Source organism: Pyrus communis, chromosome 5, assembly GCF_041283825.1.
Source record: "Pyrus communis isolate YQ-2024b chromosome 5, ASM4128382v1, whole genome shotgun sequence".
In the NCBI taxonomy this organism is placed as follows: Eukaryota; Viridiplantae; Streptophyta; class Magnoliopsida; order Rosales; family Rosaceae; genus Pyrus; species Pyrus communis.
The window spans coordinates 11,092,053-11,105,261 of NC_142569.1; the positions used below are offsets into that span (position 1 = coordinate 11,092,053).

Genomic DNA, 13,209 nt, shown 5'->3' on the forward strand with positions numbered 1-13,209 from the left:
TTTTTAAATTACATTTAATAATAAAAAATTATTATAATTTTTAAGAAATCAAAACAGATAAATCATTGAATAAAATTTTAAAGATTTAAATCACTTATCCGATAAATCTTGATGAAAGAGACCGGGGTTTTAGTCACCCTCCACAAATAAACGGTCAACGAATTACAACGGCGTTTTCAAAATTTAATAAAAAAAAGGGCGGAATATTATTTGCTTGCTGAAAGCCAGAAAGCTGAAGGAAAGCGCTTTTCCTCGAGAATAATCTCACTCTCCAAATCCCACTCACTCTCGCTTTCGTATTCGAATCCTGTTTCTGAATCGAATTCCCACCTCGAGACTAATGGCGGTGGTCGGCCTCTACCGCCGGGAGCTTCCCTCTCCTCCTGCAATCGAATTTGCTTCCCCAGACGGAAAGGTTCTCTGCCGCCCTCTCTCTCTAGAACAGAATGAATTGCATTTGGGTATTTTTGGTTGGTTCTGTGTGAATGTGAATTTTAATTTTATCATTTTACAGAAGTTATTTACTGAAGCTCTTGGAAATGGAACCATGGAGGGGTTTTTCAAGTTGATCTCTTACTACCAAACGCAGTCGGAGCCTGCTTATTGCGGGCTGTCCACCCTCGCCGTCGTCCTCAACGCCCTCGCCATTGATCCCGGAAGAAAATGGAAAGGTGATTGCTTTTCTCAATTTGCCCAATTTCCCTAATGTACTTTTTGATTTAGAGCTAAATTGGGATTTGGGTTTAGGGTTTAGTTCAATTCTGGTGCTCCAAATGCCCTTTGGATTATAAGGGCGTATACTTTGTGCTTGTTTGAGACTGCTTCTTGAATAGCTAAAAGTACTTTTTGACAATAAAAAACGTGTCTGACTAAGTTTGGCATAAAAACTTAAAAAGCAATTATTGGTTGTTGAACTAGCAGGTGCTGCATGAAACACTTTCAAGTTTTCAAGTGCTTTTCATAGAATCACATGGATTTGTAATAAATTTTTTGACATGTTTATGATAAAAGCACGGCAAAAGTGCTACCTAGATAAGCAGTCCCAACGAGTCTTTTGTTTATTTGCCTGATCTCCTGTGACTTTTTGTGAGCTTAGGCCCATGGAGATGGTTTGATGACTCAATGCTGGATTGCTGTGAGCCTTTGGCAAAGGTCAAAGCCGAAGGCATCACATTCGGGAAAGTTGCATGCTTGGCGCATTGCAACGGCGCTGAGGTCAAGGCATTACGAACCTATGAAAGTTCGGTGGATGAATTTCGTAACCATGTCATTTCGTGTACTTCTTCAGAGGATTGTCATGTCATCACATCTTACCACAGAGCTGCATTTAGCCAGGTTTTGTGAGACTCGTCCTTTCTACCACTGAGTTGTCTCCACATTGAAGTTTTGTCTTTGCATATCTAGGAAATTGAGTTAGTTTTTTTTATCTTTTATCATTGAGTTGTATTTGTGATCATTAGTGACATATTAGCACTGCTCTATCTGGTTACAGACTGGAAGTGGTCATTTTTCACCGATTGGTGGCTATCACGCTGGAACAGATATGGTACTCATTTTGGATGTTGCTCGATTCAAATATCCTCCTCATTGGGTTCCCCTTTCGCTTCTTTGGGAGGGAATGAATACTATTGATGAAGCAACTGGACATCATCGGGGGTATGCCCTTCACTTTTAAAGTTCCATATATTAAATTGTCGGGGTTAAAAGGGTTCAGGTCTTTATAATCATAGACTTTTAAAGTTCCATATATGAAATTATCGGGGTTAAAAGGGTTCAGGTCTTTATAATCATAGACTTTTGTTGTTCAAACTGCAGTAGCATTTCTTGCTCACTTTTTGTCTTTGTTTAATATCTTCCCTTAATTCGTAGTTGTTAGTGCACCTTTTCATATGGGTCATAGACTCATAGGCTGTAGTTTTTTGTATTAAATTCTACAGTGGGGACCTTATTGTTTTCCTATTGATTACTTCACTTGCAAACCATTTACATTCTAAAATTTGACTCTTTCAGGTACATGATCATTTCAAGGCTTAACAGAAGCCCGTCTATTCTCTACACTGTGGTATTGCTCTTGTAGGCCGATCTGTTTTATGTAACCTAGTTCCTGTGATATTTCATGTGAAAATTTCAGAATTACACTGGTATCCTTGTGGAAAAACTTAGATATGACTAAACTCGGATGAATGCAAATATACCTTCGGATGAACTTAGATATGATTACAATTGGATGAATACAAAATCCACGCTGTTTGTTTCTATATACATTGCTATTGCAAACTTTCTCCACGATAGATATTTGTTTACCCTTCGTGGTTACACATTTTTGGTTTATTATTCTATTTCCACTTGCCATAAAACATTAGATCTTATTGTAACTGTGAAATTGCCCCCAGAGTTGCAGACATGAAGGTTGGAGTAGTATTGCGAAGTACTTAACAGAAGATGTTCCTCTCATGTTGAAGTCGGAAGATATAAAAGATGTTCAGAATGTAATCTCTGTTGTCTTCAAATCACCACCTGCTGACTTGAGAGAGTTCATTAAATGGGTTGCCGAAGTTCGGAGACAAGAGGATGGGACTCTGAGCTTAGACAAAGAGGAAAAAGGAAGGCTCGCTATCAAGGTTTGTTATAGCCCTTTCTTTATTCATGTTTTCATGCATGCATTCTGGTTTTCTGCTTCTGTTCCCGTCTTCTTCTTCTTCCTTTTTTTTTTCTTTTTTCTTTTTTTTTTCCAGGTAAGCAAAAGAGAGTGTTAGATTTATGACATTCTATACCCGTCCATTTCTTCTTATACTTGAAATGAAAAGAAATACATAGTTGGGGATTTGTGATTTTGAGGTTCTAATTGGCATTTCAGGAAGAGGTATTAAAACAAGTAAGAGAAACGGAACTCTTCAGACATGTAAGCGAATGGTTGGCTTCTAAATCAATCTGTAAAGACATATCACAAGGTGGTAAAGATACATTGCCTGAAATTGCTGCCAATGTTTGTTGTCAAGGAGGACAAGTATTTTCCGGGAGTGTCAGTTCATTTGATCGAGCGTGCTGTAGGCAAACTGACATGAAACTCTTGAAATGCAATGGTGAAAAGCCCGTTACCGTGGTGTCGGGGACTGTAACAACAAATGGCGGTGAACAAGCAGTTGAGATGCTGGTTCCCTCATGTCAAACCAAACCAAGCAGCTTGTGTTCTTATTTTCAAGGTAGCTGCATAGGGATGCATCCATCTACGGGTGATGTTCTAACAGTACTTCTATTGGCTCTGCCTCAACAAACATGGTCTGGCCTTAGAGAAGAGAAGCTACTGGCAGAAATCAATTGCCTCATATCAACCGATTGTCTACCAACTTTGCTTCAAGAGGAGGTAAATTCTCTTTCTTTGGAGCCTCAACTAATTATTACCAGTCTGATTTTTCTCCATTGTTTGATCAGTTTAGCGCCCAAGACCTAATTTACCCAAAAGCACTCTTTTAGGGAGTAGCCTGGGGTTCTTTGAACCTAATTAATTTACGACACACACGGAGTAAGAAGCACAGACCTTACATTTGATAACTCAGGGTTTGAATGCCCGTTGCAGGTTTTCTACTTGCGACGGCAAATTCGCTTCCTCATGACTGATAAGTGATAATGGAGCTGTATCTCTTTCAAGATATGTATTCTCGTCTTACGCTTAAGTTCTTAAAGCATAAAACACACATACACCCAAAATCAAACACAAAAGGAGTGAAAATTTTCGGACGAAAATTTTCAGACGATTTGGTGAACATAATAATTTTTTTTTCATGTAATTGTACTATGATTTAATCCTAATTAACATTCAGTTGTAAGATTTACCAATAAACTTACATTGGCAATATCCAGAGCATAAACTGAAAGGTTATTTGCGATACTAGGGAGGGGAGGTTGTAAACCTAAAACAAGACATTGAATGAAATAAGCTAGAGAAAATCACAGCATTCTCGGGTTCGTGCTACTCGTAGCAGACGTGCTCAGGATGATAAGCCAGTCAGCAGTGCAGTGCGTTGTATGAAGGCCAGAAGAACGACCAAGAACTACGAGAAAACTTCCACCTTAGCGCCCATAGACTGCCGAACAGCACCTCATACTGCCCTATAGTCATGTTGTCGTCAAGTTCCTCATCACCATAAGTAAGGCTTTGTATCCCATATGGGATGCCACATATTTCTTCAATCTTCTCTTATGGGATGCCACATATTTCTTCAATCTTCTCTTTCACTGCCTTGATTATGTGAGAAGGGTTCGCATCCACCTTAGTGATTGTACCGTCTGGCCCCGTCACGTTGATCCGCACCAAACAGTCTAACAATAAATCCGCACCTGACTGTATGCCATACTGAGCTAGCGTTTTCGTGCCCATGAGGCGAGTGCCATCAAGGAAGAGACATGGCTGCCCGTTAACGTCTTCAGTCATTGGTGGGGGAATCCAAACATCGTCAATGATGTCCGAACTCTTAGCTGGAAGTCCCAGTGCGGTAACATCGGGTGTTCGGACATAGATTGTTAATGGAGAGCTGGAAAAGTACCAATTTGTAACGTTGCAATCCGATATAACTTCCCAATCTTTTAGCATTTCGTCGTGACAGTAAGGTTATTGGTCACAAATTGGGAGGTCTAACATGCTCTCAACTATTACCTTGACATCGAAAATCGTATGCGAAGTACTTAACTTGATTTCAAATGAATCCTCATCATACTCTGGTTTTGGGTCTGGTTTTCTTTCCGGTTCTTGGAAATGGGAGTGCTTCACTAGGTATTCTTTCGAGTTGCTCTCTGTCTTCCGAAATGTTAAGCTTATTTCGTGGGTTTCTTCAACTTCTTCAGCTGGATCGCCACACCGAAAAACTGCATAAACAACACAATTCCTTTCCATGTTGTAGGTTTTCAGGCACTCAGCATCATCAAGCAAGTGCCCCTTGTAAAAAAGTTTCTGACTTGTACATGGGATCCCCATCTTCTCACAAATATATTGCTTGATGTCCATTACGGAACTGACCTTGTAGATGCTAAGCGCGATCGTTTCTCCAACCTGCGGCATTTTGATGGACAGTTTCGAAGAAGAACCGAACACCCAAATTGTTGATCTCTTGTTCACATGGTAAAACCCTAGGGTTTTCTCATCATCATCATCATCAAGGTAAACCATATGGTCACCATGAAAAGGCCATAGTTTGTCAAGTTGCACTTCAGCAAACTTTCCAGCAATCTTCTTCAAATCACGAACAGTATCCGATTCACTCACCGAAATCAATTCTTCCCAACCGCAACCACGGGCGATAATCGGAAATCTATTTCCTACCGGCAACAACGTAAAAGGAAGGTTCTTATTGAGATTGCACTCACTAATCCTCGTGCAATCCTCTACAAACTCCTCACCGTGGCTCACCACGAAGTCGTCCAAACCAAACCCTACCACGCTCCCTGTCACTGCCTTAATCTCCCGGCCAGTAAACCACGGTTTTACGTCCACCAAAACAGGTCCCCAGCCAGGCACCTTGACATGGATACTCACACCATCAACTTTGGGATTAATTTTCTCAGAACAAAAGATTGCATGAACAGTAGACCAGCTTTCAACATTGCACGCTGCTAGGGTTTCGTTGTCACGATCCAGCACTTTGCCATTGTAAACTAGGGTTTGTCGCTCCACCGGCACCCCTTCCACGCACTGGATCACGGCCTTGAGATGCTTGATAGTATCTGAACTCTTCAATTTGAACATAATGATATCTTTGTCGGACGTTTTCTTGACCAGTATGTCGTAGGGTCTGAACTTCATCTTGTTTGTCATTAGACTGCATAGAATGTAGCCGAAAACAACCACTCTATGAATGGAGCGAGTTTGCAGGTCATTGATATTTATAATGCTACTTTATGAATTCGTGTATGACAAAGATTAAACTACAAGAGAAGGGATACAAGTATTATAATTCAAACAAGAGTATGACAACAACTCCCGATGAGATCTGGTTTAACGCAAAACAGCTAGGGTTTAGGATTTTATGCATGTAGTCCAATACCCTAGTGGATAGAGAGTTTGATAGAAGAGTTTGATTTCTATTTATTGCGTTCTGAAGTTGAAACTCCCCCTTTCCTAAATTATAGTAATAGTCTCAAACTCTTACCTCTTTCCCTAATGATAGTGGAAAAAAGGGGTTTAGGGTTGGATTGAGGCACATCAGCCAGGCTTGTTTTATCATCATTTACTTGGTGGGTCTAATAACCGTGGCACGACAAGCCCATTTTTCCTCCCAACACTGAGGTTTAGGGTTTGTTTGCGATATTTTGGAGGGGCTATAAGTGTTTTTCGACAACCAAATACGCTTTTATTTGTGTTTGACAAAAAAAGTTTCAGAAGCATCTCCCGAAAAAGTATTTATTGAAGGAAGTTGAGGTTTCACCATGATAAGTAGTCCACCTATTATAAGCACATGCAAGGTCGTTTTCGATTTGTGATGCATACTCTTAATGTCTCCTTATGTGTGATGAATTTTCAAACCTAACATGTGGTAAAAATAACACAAATTAAATAATGTGAAGCACGTGTGGCCATTTGCATAAGCCAACACGCTCTGATATGATAAAAAAAAAAACATAAGCTTTTATCTATTTGGCTGAACAAAATGATCTTAATTACATTGTGTAAGACAGGCTCAACTATTTATACTTTAGAACAATCTTTTATTAATTAAGATCAAACACAATAAACTCAACCAATCCTCTATCTGAGCTGGCTGCAATCGTATCTATTGCATATCGACATCTACATGCAAAGTTCTAAAAGACATTAGGTGTTGGTACGAGTAAGGACTTAGCACCTAGGAGGTGGCCTAGTTTTTTTTTTAAATTTTAACTTAATTTATTATATAACATATAAATAAATGTCTACTTACACCTAAAAAAAATACATAATTGTATTGGAATACATAAAGTGCAAAATAAAACGACATATAAATTAAAGGGAAATTTTATTGGAACCCAAACAACCTCAATTTACACCCAACTTAAATCTTAATTGTGAATTGTCTTCTTAGCCCTATTGTCTAATTATCATCAAATACAAGATGAAGTTAATTCAAAAATCAAAATGTTATCAATAAACCCACCTCCAATAATTAAACCTTATCATCACACAATAATTTTTTTACGTTCTGTTTTGGCTAAAATCCTAAGACGTTGTCAACGAGAGAAATAAACTCTTTTTGACGGATAGATAATAATTTTGAAGTTTTAAATCTTTCAAATAAAATATAATTTAATTTATGTTAATTTTTTATTTGATTTTCAATTCTTTTTGTTTAGGCTTTAGTAGCAGTTGTATAATGCCTACAAATAAGCTTGAAATCAAGGATAATAAAGGTGGATGATGTATTTCTTGGTAATTTGCTTCTCTGCCACCACATGTTCTGGGTTTTTCAAAGATCCATATATCTAATCATCTTTTTTAGTGATAGTGTCCCAATAAATATATGTCAGAACCAAACTTTTTTGTTTAGAGGAAATAGCCATAACTCGAGCATAAAATTGAAATTAAGGATTATTGAAGTCAATAATTGAACTGCGTAATTATACTTGGTAAAATCTCGTCGAAACAATAAACTTGTCTGGAGCACGAGGTGCAAAAGAAACCCACACGATAAAAAATATTCTGAATACCTCAACACGCTTGGGTTGGTTCGGTGAAGAAACAGAGCAACGAGAAATATGCAGCAAAAGAAGGATTAAGCGTGACACAAATATGTATGATATATTGTTCTCTTTACGTCTTGAATGAGTTGTAGAATACTCATTTTATGTTTTTATTTACTCAACGGGTGTAAAGATAAACTTACATACTGAATTGGGTTTATGAGGGTAGTGTAGATAGTAAATTTGGGTTCAAGGAGATATTGATGGTTTAATTAAAATTAATATGGGTGTAGAGAGTAAGTTAGATGTAGAAATAGGTTGTATGGGTTCAAATAAAATTTCCCTAAGTTAAAAAGTACTAGAACATATTAAAAACATGGGGAACAAACATATAGTAAGTGTTCATCTAAGTATCCAACAAACCCTTTTCAATGTATCGAAAAAATAAAGTACAAAATAAAAGTTGTCTATTTTTTATCTAAGAGAGTCGCGAAATAGACTGGAGCCTAGGCCAATCTAGGTGCCTTTCTTGTTTTTTAAATGCCTAGAAATTAATTATAACAGTGGTCAGTTGGCTAGCGCCGTCTAAACACGAACTTTTAGGACACTGCCTATATTTCCTTCTTCAAGATCTAAATTGTGGTTATCAAAACAACTGAAATTTGTTGATGCGCTTTAATAAAAGTGCTTTTAAAAAAGCACTTATCACCAAAAATGTTTACTATTAGAAGTACTCCGTAATATTTTATCAAAAAAAAAAAAAATCCATAATAAAGATCTGGTAAATGTTAGTACGGAGGTGTGTTCACCGGCAGAATCATACATAATGGGCCCGCCATGTCTACTATTTAATTAGATGTCGATAGAAGAGAAATAAAAAAGGCTGGAATTGGCAGTGATGTGTCATGAATAATAGGACATCAATTAATTTTGATAGTGATTCGGTGTCTACACACCACTCATGGTTCCAACGTATTTGGAACGGTCACACGGGACCAGTAGAGGACAGGAGGACAACCATGTCATATGTTGTATTTACTTGTTGGTCCATTTAGAAGGTAAGATATGATGCGGTTTTTAACTCATGGCAACCCTCTCCGTTGCGAACTGTGCTTGCCGCAGCTTGCTTGAGGGTTAGTGGTGGGCGGGTTTCATTGAGTCCACGCGTCCGTATCAATACCCCTTGGTCTCGTCCTGGACAAGGTGTAATTAAGGTTGCTAGTTGGAAACGGGTGAATGGGTACTACCATATTGGTGTTGTGATGCGGGATTCAGCCTCTTGTTGCTTGGCGGTGTGTAGGAAGAAGATCCGTGCATCAAGTGTTTTGGCTGCGGAGGTAAGGGGTCTTTTGGAGGGATGTGTGATGGCGAGACAGTGGGGCTTCCATAGTATTGTGGTGGAATCTGACTCCAAGGAGATAACATCATGGCTAAATGGATGCATTGACCATGGATCTTAAGAGGTCTTTTCGGTGTTATGTGATATTCGTGGGGTTGGCAAGGCCTTTAGTTCGTGTGTTTGGTCTTGGGTGCCAAGATCAACCAATGAAGCGGCGGATTATGTAGCGTTGCATGTTGGTGTGGAGATGAGCGACTTAGTCTAAGTTCAACGACCCCCATCTTCATTTGTCCATATTCTGAACAAAGATGGGCTACCATGCCCTCCAAGCTAGCTTTTGTTAACTGGGTCTTAGGGTGACACGTGTACTCCTTCATGTTGTAGTTTACTTCCTTTATTCTCTGCTTTCATGTCTGATGTTGTTAGCCCTATGTGGCTTTCTGTACTCTCTTTGGCTTAGGCCTGGTTAATGATATTTCCAGTTTCCAAAAAAAAAAAAATTGACAGTAATTCATTTGTAATTGATATGCTTTTTACCCACCTCATTAGTTATTGACGAGCCTCCCTTTTATTCAACTCTATGTAGTGACTAATGTTAATTTTATTTGTAGCGGATAGCTCTCGTTAGATCATTGTTTTAGCCCATTTTGGACGTTCGTGATTACTATAAGCTTTTTAGGTGCATTCGTCAATATTAGCTGCACAAAATGAGGTTAGCAAATGACTATTAGCCTTTCACGGATATGCATTTTACCCACGTCTTTAGCCAAGGATAAGTCCGCCTTTTATCCAATGTATTATGAACAACTAATGTTAATGAGTACTGTTAATTTTTCTCGTAGTAAATAGCTCTCAGTACTCTTAAACAAGAGCTGAAACCCTAAAATATCTATGCAGGCAATTAATGAAAGATGTTAAATAATCAAGTAGGAGTTGTGGAGTATGCTTCATGGATGGGAGGTTTTGAACCGTAAGTGCTTTTTCAAATTAAGAACTCTGTTGGAAAACGTAGAGCTGGAGTCAAAATTGCTAACCACCTACACAGATCGTAGGTCCCCAAAGACTGCAGTTGTGGGGTGCACAATGCGCCGGGAGGCAGATTGCCTGTCCTCCTGTTACCGTGTCCTTCCCATCCCCTCCTATTTGTACGATCACGGTTAAATCACGTCTATATTTTATATTAATTTTTTAATAGAGATAATAAGATAAAAAGTAATAGGAGTATAAAATGTTGACATGATTTAACCGTGACCGTACAAATAGAAGGGGATGTGAACAACACGGTAACAAAAGGGCAGACTATCTGCCTCTGATGCGCCATGCATCCTCATGGTCCTATTGAATGGACAGTTGAGAGAGAGAGAGAGAGAGAGAGAGAGAGAGCATAACCATTTAAATGCCATAGATTTAAGTTTGGAAGATGATTTTTTTTTAGAAAAAAAATGAAAAAGGTTTGAAAACTTTGAGTTTTAATCAAAATGACAAAAATGTGTTGTAAATGAATAGTACCATGAGTGCCTTTTTAGAGTAAAAATCTCATTTTCGTTAAAAGTGAATAGTATCGGGAGTATTTTGTTAAAACTCCCTCTTTTTTTTTTCGATTCCAATGGGTAGGAAGGAAAAAAATAGTAATCCAACTTATTTATGGAAAGAAAATTTATCTTGGAATTATGTATCACAAGTCTTTCATATTAGGCCGGAGAAAATGAGTCTAATATAAATATATTGAACTCAATACTCATATAGAAATCATTCTTATAGAGAGTTGGAAAGTTTGAGTTTGATACCAATATATTGAACTCATGTGCAATATATTAAATTCAGAGTGTTATATCAACATATTAAACTCACAATAGTGTAATAGTAGGGTTATAGAATCAAACTCATGTTGCAAGATTCTTATATATAGGTATCACACTCACTTAAATTAAACACCCTATTGGTCAACAATGCCAATTTGCATGTTTGAAAAACTTGTCAAGTGTTGTAAAATTGGTGGTATGTGGGCTGTGGAATATAAAGTAAATGAGACACAATATTTACGTGGTTCGGCAAGTGTGCGTACGTCCTTGGGATAGTAGCAGTACTTTCTCTCATTATCTAAAATAATAGAAGTATGAAGATAACTCTCACTATATCTCTTCTGTCTCTTTGATATTGAATTGTGTATATGCAATGAACGAATGAACCTCATTTTATAAAGGTTTTCATCCAACGAAATAATGTAGCAACACTATTCACTTTACAAAATTTCTTTAAATACATAGTGCATAAATAATAATTCATCTTATTTTTCTTCAGATGAATAGTAAAGAACTATTTATGTGGGCCATCCACATACGACATTACAACACTCTTCCTTGAATGGTCATATGTCAATTTCGGTTGCTTCGTTAAATCCTTGATCTGTTTTTTATTCTCCCCATGAAGTGTATCTCCTCTTGATTTCGAATTCATCAATATGATTGATTACTAAGTTGATATAATCTGATACCATGCATGATGGTTAAAGTGTTTGCTTCTGAATGTGGTTCACATGTGCTCCAAATTTTAATGGGCCGCAAGTATTAGTCAAACACATTTATGACTAGCTTCATCGAGAAATGTATTTCTCAAAGATATGAAGATGCAGTAAAGGATCCTTGCTTCCTTGATCGTTGCAGAATCAATCTATTTCCATATGTAAATATCAATCATTTCTGAGGGCGATTTGTATACAAGCTAGAGAGGTATTCAAATTTTGCTTGCCCAATAAGACTATGGCTATTAGTAAGTTCTTTGGAATAGAACAAGCACATACCCATAATTTTCTGGAGATATCAATAAATAAACTTTATTTCATCGCAATACCCATTTGTTGGTATTATGCTCCATAGGAAGTGTAACATCTGATTCAGTGTATTGTGCTAAATACGGTAAGGCACATACTTTACTGAGATATGGTACTTCTGGACCAAATATCAATGCATCATTTTCCTCACAATGATGAATGATCTTTCTTAGTGTCTAAATATTAAGGATAAAGTACAAAAAATACCTCAACTATTGGTGTCACGACACTTTCATACCTCATCTTTTAAAATTGACAATGTCATATCTTATCTTACGAATTTGTGCCAATGTTGTACCTTCCGTTAGATTGGCGTGAATTTCTCAGTTAAATGCTGACGTGGCTTGATTCAGGGCCTACTTTTTATTAAAAATTAATAAAATATCATTAAAAACTAAAAAAGTCATTTAATATTTTTTAAATATTAAAATAATAAAGAAAAGTAAAAAAAAAAAAAAAACACCAAACCTTTCGTCCCTTTCCCCCCTTTCTCCCTCCCTCACCCTCCTCCCCATCTACCTGCTGCAACCCAGAAAACAAAAGAAGAAGAAACAAAAAAAAAAACAAAACAAAACAAAACTTCATCCCTTCCCCCCTCCCCCTGCGTCTTTCTCTCTTCTCCCCCATCTCCCTCCTTCCACCCTCTTCTCCCCTACCTGCAACCCAGAAAAAAAAAATTCCCAGTTCATCTTCCCCTCGCATCCACCATCCGCACCCACCCTTGCGGAATCAGCCTGGCGAACAGGATCTGGGTTTTTTTTCTTCTTCTTCTTCTTCTTCTTCTTCTTCCTCCTCATTCTTTTTCTTTCTGGGTTGCAGGGGGTTGGATTTGTTTTTTTTTTTTTTTTGGGGGGGGGGGTTATGATGAACTGGGTTGGGGTTTTTTTTTTCTTCTTCTTCTTCTTCTTCCCCCGGGGGGAGGGGGGGGGTTGATGGGTTTTCAAATTTTTTTTTTTTTTTTGTTGAAGATTAAAAGTAGGGAAAAAGATGAAGATGGGGAAAGGGGGTAGAAGGGACGAAAGGTTTTGATTTTTGTTTGTTTGTTTGTTTTTTTTTTTTTTTTAGTTTTTTGAATATTTTATTGTTTTTTTTAATAGAAAGTGGGGTCTGGATCAAGCCACGTCAGCATTTAACTGACAAATTAACAGCAGGCTAATGAAAGGTATAACATTGACACAAATTTGTAAGATGAGGTATGGCATTGTTAATTTTAAAAGATGATGTATGAAAGTGTCGTGACACTAATAGTTGATGTAGTTTTTTGTACTTTACCCAAATATTAATTAACCACTTGAGTGTTCAACTCATGATTTTCAATCCGTATGGTTTTTTATTACCATAAACATCATGGATAAGATTTGCGCTGGCATATTATTCGATCTACAACTCAAGG

The 13,209-nt window shown here is 37.6% G+C and overlaps 2 protein-coding genes across 3 annotated transcripts; one reads left to right on the forward strand and one right to left on the reverse strand.

Annotated features, from left to right (window-relative positions):
* The first annotated feature begins 132 nt into the window (after positions 1 to 132).
* LOC137725775 (glutathione gamma-glutamylcysteinyltransferase 3) lies at positions 133 to 4,692 on the forward strand. 2 transcript variants are annotated; one of them, XM_068464557.2, is made up of 8 exons: positions 133 to 415; positions 515 to 671; positions 1,097 to 1,335; positions 1,493 to 1,656; positions 2,011 to 2,062; positions 2,394 to 2,621; positions 2,858 to 3,364; positions 3,578 to 3,854. In XM_068464557.2, the coding sequence occupies exons 1-8, from the start codon at positions 341 to 343 to the stop codon at positions 3,623 to 3,625; spliced, it is 1,470 nt and encodes a 489-aa protein (XP_068320658.2). In that variant the 5' UTR covers positions 133 to 340; the 3' UTR covers positions 3,626 to 3,854. The 2 variants fall into 2 exon arrangements, with proteins under 2 accessions (XP_068320658.2, XP_088550394.1); XM_088694268.1 differs by lacking the exon at positions 3,578 to 3,854 and adding an exon at positions 3,894 to 4,692 and having other exon boundaries at positions 189 to 415.
* On the reverse strand, positions 4,199 to 5,809 carry LOC137724752 (uncharacterized). The gene is made up of 2 exons (XM_088693355.1): positions 4,638 to 5,809; positions 4,199 to 4,532 (listed from the first exon to the last, which is right to left on the reverse strand). The coding sequence occupies exons 1-2, from the start codon at positions 5,807 to 5,809 to the stop codon at positions 4,199 to 4,201; spliced, it is 1,506 nt and encodes a 501-aa protein (XP_088549481.1).
* Positions 5,810 to 13,209: the final 7,400 nt, after the last annotated feature.

Coding starts and splice junctions, on each gene's coding strand:
- LOC137724752 (XM_088693355.1), bottom strand. CDS start 5,809: ATGACAAACAAGATGAAGTTCAGACCCTACGACATACTGGTCAAGAAA. Junction 4,533..4,637: donor AAGGTAATAGTTGAGAGCAT/GTTAGACCTCCC, acceptor GTACTTTTCCAG/CTCTCCATTAACAATCTATG.
- LOC137725775 (XM_068464557.2), top strand. CDS start 341: ATGGCGGTGGTCGGCCTCTACCGCCGGGAGCTTCCCTCTCCTCCTGCA. Junction 672..1,096: donor TCCCGGAAGAAAATGGAAAG/GTGATTGCTTTT, acceptor TTGTGAGCTTAG/GCCCATGGAGATGGTTTGAT. Junction 2,622..2,857: donor AAGGAAGGCTCGCTATCAAG/GTTTGTTATAGC, acceptor TTGGCATTTCAG/GAAGAGGTATTAAAACAAGT.